The sequence below is a fragment of the Macrobrachium nipponense genome, chromosome 3 (assembly GCF_015104395.2).
Source record: "Macrobrachium nipponense isolate FS-2020 chromosome 3, ASM1510439v2, whole genome shotgun sequence".
Classification (NCBI taxonomy): domain Eukaryota; kingdom Metazoa; phylum Arthropoda; class Malacostraca; order Decapoda; family Palaemonidae; genus Macrobrachium; species Macrobrachium nipponense.
This window is the reverse complement of record NC_087202.1, coordinates 95,058,911-95,063,210: the sequence shown is the minus strand read 5'-3', so window position 1 is coordinate 95,063,210 and position 4,300 is coordinate 95,058,911. Positions and strand designations below refer to the sequence as shown.

Sequence of the window (4,300 nt, the reverse complement as noted above, 5' to 3'; positions counted from 1 at the left end):
TTTGTGCACATGACCCCTAACGACACTTGTTAAATGAGCCTATATTTCCATCATATTCACTTCTCTATTTAGGACACTTGTTAAACGAGCCTATATTTCCATCATATTCACTTTTCTATTTAGCTATCAACTGTTATTCATCAGCAACAACCCTCTCTTAGCTCTTAGTTTATAGAATCTCAGTACACTGCAATGCTTACCTCCTAAATCGCTTAATTTCCTCAAGGCCATGCACATCCGTCTGCTTCTAGGTTTAAAACACAAAGCGAGCTTCCCTCCCACGCACTTGACCAGGCGGCGGGAAACCGAGCCGATGGTTCCTTTTTCTTGCTCGTCATGAAGGGAGAGGAAATAGGGAAAGCGTCCAAAATCACCCTTAGTGCCCACAAAAGGGAACTTGTTCACTCGTAAATAAATCTTTTTTTTCCTTTTTTTTTATGGGACAAGAGTATACGCTTATGTCTTATATCGAGTGGCCCGAAATTCAATTACCAAACTTTTCTTTACCACAAAAACAGCTGTTTTTCATCGCGCAGCGGACATATTGTTAACAGTCGCGCAGAGAAGATGCCCAAACTTTCCCGCGTCGACACCCGCCCCCTTTGAAACCTCTTGACCGCAAGAGGGTTCAACACCTATTGCCTAGCATTGTCCACTAGGTCCTGCTCTTCCTCCAGAATTAAAACAAGTTTCGACAGTGGTCTATCATAATCCTTGCCCTCCCTTCTGGAACCAGTCACCGTCCTAACCCAGTCCATCTTTCCCTGCTTTAGTCTGTACTACTCGAGCCAGTGGCCAATGGCAGCGTGCTACACTTTCATTGACCATAAGGACTATGTCTCCCACCCTGACATTTCGTCGTTCCTTGAACCACTTCTGTCGCTGTTGTAACCCCGACAGGTATTCGCGTTTCCAACGTGCCCAGAACTGCTCAGCCATGTGCTGCACTTGCTTCCATCTCTGCTTAGAGTAGCTACCTGTTGCAACATGGCACCCTGCGGGTGACTCTCCCATGTTTAAAAGCTTGTTTTGGTGTGATGGAGCTGGGTCTCTACTGTCTGAGGTGACAATGGTAAGGGGCCTACTATTAACTGTTGCTTCCACCTCACAAAAGAGTGTACACAATCCCTCATAATCCAATTGCTGTGTCCCCAAGACTACATCCAGGACCCTCCTCACATTACCTATCAATCGTTCCCATGCTCCTCCAAAATGTGAGGCGCCCGGGGGATTGAAAACAAATTCCACCCCACACTGGAGCAACTCATTTCGAACCTTGTTTTCTCCCAAGAACTCATAACTGGAGTCTAGAACCTTCCGTGATCCCACAAAATTAGTGCCGCAGTCGCATCTAATCGTCCTAACATGTCCACGACGAGCCAAAAAACCTTCAGAAGGCACTAATGAATGAGTCTGATGTGAGATTTGACGCTACTTCCAATGTATGGCCCTCATGTTCAAGCAGGTGAATATAACTCCCCAGTGCTTTATCTGCGCTCTGCCCCTTTTCACGAAGAATGGTCCAAAAAGGTCCACCCCGGTGCGATAGAAGGGTGGTTTCCCTGACTCCACGCGATCAGGTGGTAGATCGGCCATTTGCTGTTCAATTACCCTTCCATGTACCCTGCGACACTTTATGCATTTCCCTAGCACGCGCCTCACCGCTGCATTACCCTTAACCACCCAAAATTTCTCCCTCATTAGACCCAGAACATACATTATGCCCATATGGTTGGAACGCTCGTGATAATACTGAATAACTATGTCAGTCAAGTGGCCCTTATATGGCAGAATAATTGGATTCCTTTCGCTCGGGGCAATATTCGCCAGTGATAACCTCCCTCCAACGCACAATAGCCCATTTCTCAGGATTGGTTTCAATTTTCTTAAGGAGCTGGAAACCCTGATGGTGCTGCCCTTCTCAAGACTTGCTATTTCTACCTCATAAGTCATTCGCTGTGCTACCTGCACAACCACAGTCTCTGCCAAGCTCTAACTTATGTAGACAAATGCATGTTTAGTTCGCTAAGCTGCTGCCTATGTTTGCACATTAAATACCTGGTAAACAATATGACCCAACCTACGGCTCTGAGTAGCCGGATCCACTTTGAGTAGTGGTGGATGATTTTATGCCACCCTGTCTGCCTACAATCCAACCCAACCCTGAAGCTAATTGTTTGGCAGACTTGCGCCTTTTGGGACCTATCTCACGCCTAACTTCTAGTCCTTCCACACTGTTGGACATGTGGGCTGGCTCTGCTGGCCAAAAACACTCCTCCTTCAGCAAAAAACCCGGCCCTGTTCTCCACCTTTCAGACTGCTTGGAGCGTGATGCATCGTCTGCCGGGTTCCATTCAGAGTTAACGTACCTCCACTCATTCTGATCACTTCCTTCCCTTATCATAGAGACTCTGTTCGCTATAAATGTTTGGTACCGAACTTGATCATTCCGAATATAACGCAAGACCGTTGTTGAATCTGTCCAATAATAGACCTCGTCCACCTTGAAATCTATCATGGCCAGAATTGTGGTTCCAAGTCTTACGGCTAGTACGCTGCACTAAGCTCTAGGCGGGGTACTGAAACGTCCTTCAAGGGCGCTACCCTTGCCTTTCCCATAATGAATCTACAGGATACATTTCCCCACCGATCTGTGACCCGCAAGTATGCCACTACTCCTAAAGCCATGATGCTTGCATCCAAGAACAGATGCAGCTGTATTAGGGTAGCTGACTCCCACCCAATAACCTTTAGGCATCTTGGCACACTTATCCCTCTGGTCTGATTCAACTTGTTCACCCACACCCTGATGCGGTCAGTGGTGTTGGAGTCCAATCCCCTGTCCCAGCCTATCTTCAGTCTACACAAGTCCTGCACAATTATCCGTCCCTCAATTAAAACTGGTGCCAATATGCCAAGGGGGTCGTAAATCGAGGCTATGGCTGACAACAAGCTGCGTTTAGTCCTTGGAACTGAAACCAGATCTGCCTGGACACCCAATTCATCAGTGGCCAAGTCCCACTGTACTCCCAATGCCTTTGTCTTATTTGGCCCTGATCCATCTATGAACCCTGAAATGCCCTTACCGTACCACTCCCTTGGGATGGATGACAAAACCTCCACGCATGAGCTACTGAACTTCATCAATGTAAATCCCCCTTTTTCGCAAAGCTCCTTAACCTCTAACAAATTACTTAACAAGGCATCTTGACGATCCTCGGCTCTCAAACAGTCGTCTACATAGAAATTGTTAGCAACGGTGTCCCATGCTCCCTTGGAGAACCCATTCCCAAAGTCACTTGCTGTCTGTTTCAGCACAAAATTCGCAATGCTGGGTGACGAACAGGCCCCAAACAGATGTACAGCCATTCTAAACTCAGTTGGCTCCTCATTAAAACTATTTTCCCACCAAAAGAACCTGAGGTAGTCCCGCTGATGTTCTGGTACCCGTACCTGGTAAAACATTATATTTATATCCCCTGAATAGGCAAACAGACCTCCCCTAAACTTAACCAACACACCCAGCAAAGAGTTCATCATATCGGGTCCCTGCAATATTAGGTCATTCAACGACGTGCCCTCCACCCTGCTCGCACAGTCAAATACAACACGGACCTTGTCTGGCTTGTCTGGATGTTGCACACCAAAATGAGGGATATACCATACATTTTCCTGGCTGGCCGAGGTCACTCGCTCAGCATATCCTTTCTGTAGCATCTCGGTCATGAAGGCACTGTATTGCTTAGCGTAGGTACCATCCTTCATTAGCTTCTTACGAAGACTGTGCATACGGAGCAATGCAATGTCTCTTGTTTCTGGCAAGGGTCCAAGATTGGTCGCGCAGAGGCAGTGGCACCTCATAACCCCCCTCTACAGTTCTACCCCCCTTTGAATTAGATCTAGCCATTTCTTATCTTCTGCAGACATTTCCTTTTGGGAGATGCCATGTCCTGGAAGTCTCTATTATAATCTTCCACCAGCATGCGGTCCAACTCCAAACGCCTGCTAGTTACTTGGATCCTATTGATGTGCTCTTGACACCTCTTGTTCTTTGCCCCACAGACTGCCCAGCCCAATAATGTTCGTATGGCATGTGGCTCATGGAGGTGGGTTGAGTTAATGACTTCCCTCGGCTCAAGTAAGTGAGGAACATTGTTCCCAATTAACAAACCCACTTCGGCATCCACATCTGGGATATCTATTTCTCGCAGATGTGGCCAGCGTTCCAGATCTCCGGCCCTGATCACATCACACTCATCGATAGGTATGCGGGAGGTGCTCAACACTGGGGGGAGTGTAA

The 4,300-nt window shown here is 47.3% G+C and overlaps 1 protein-coding gene across 1 annotated transcript; it reads right to left on the bottom strand.

Annotated features, from left to right (window-relative positions):
- Positions 1–2,547: 2,547 nt before the first annotated feature.
- On the bottom strand, positions 2,548–3,861 carry LOC135222453 (uncharacterized). Its single transcript, XM_064260540.1, has one exon. The coding sequence runs from the start codon at positions 3,859–3,861 to the stop codon at positions 2,548–2,550; it is 1,314 nt and encodes a 437-aa protein (XP_064116610.1).
- Positions 3,862–4,300: the final 439 nt, after the last annotated feature.

Bases quoted from the DNA above. Each gene is read 5' to 3' on its own strand.
- LOC135222453 (XM_064260540.1), bottom strand. From the start codon at position 3,861: ATGAGGTGCCACTGCCTCTGCGCGACCAATCTTGGACCCTTGCCAGAA.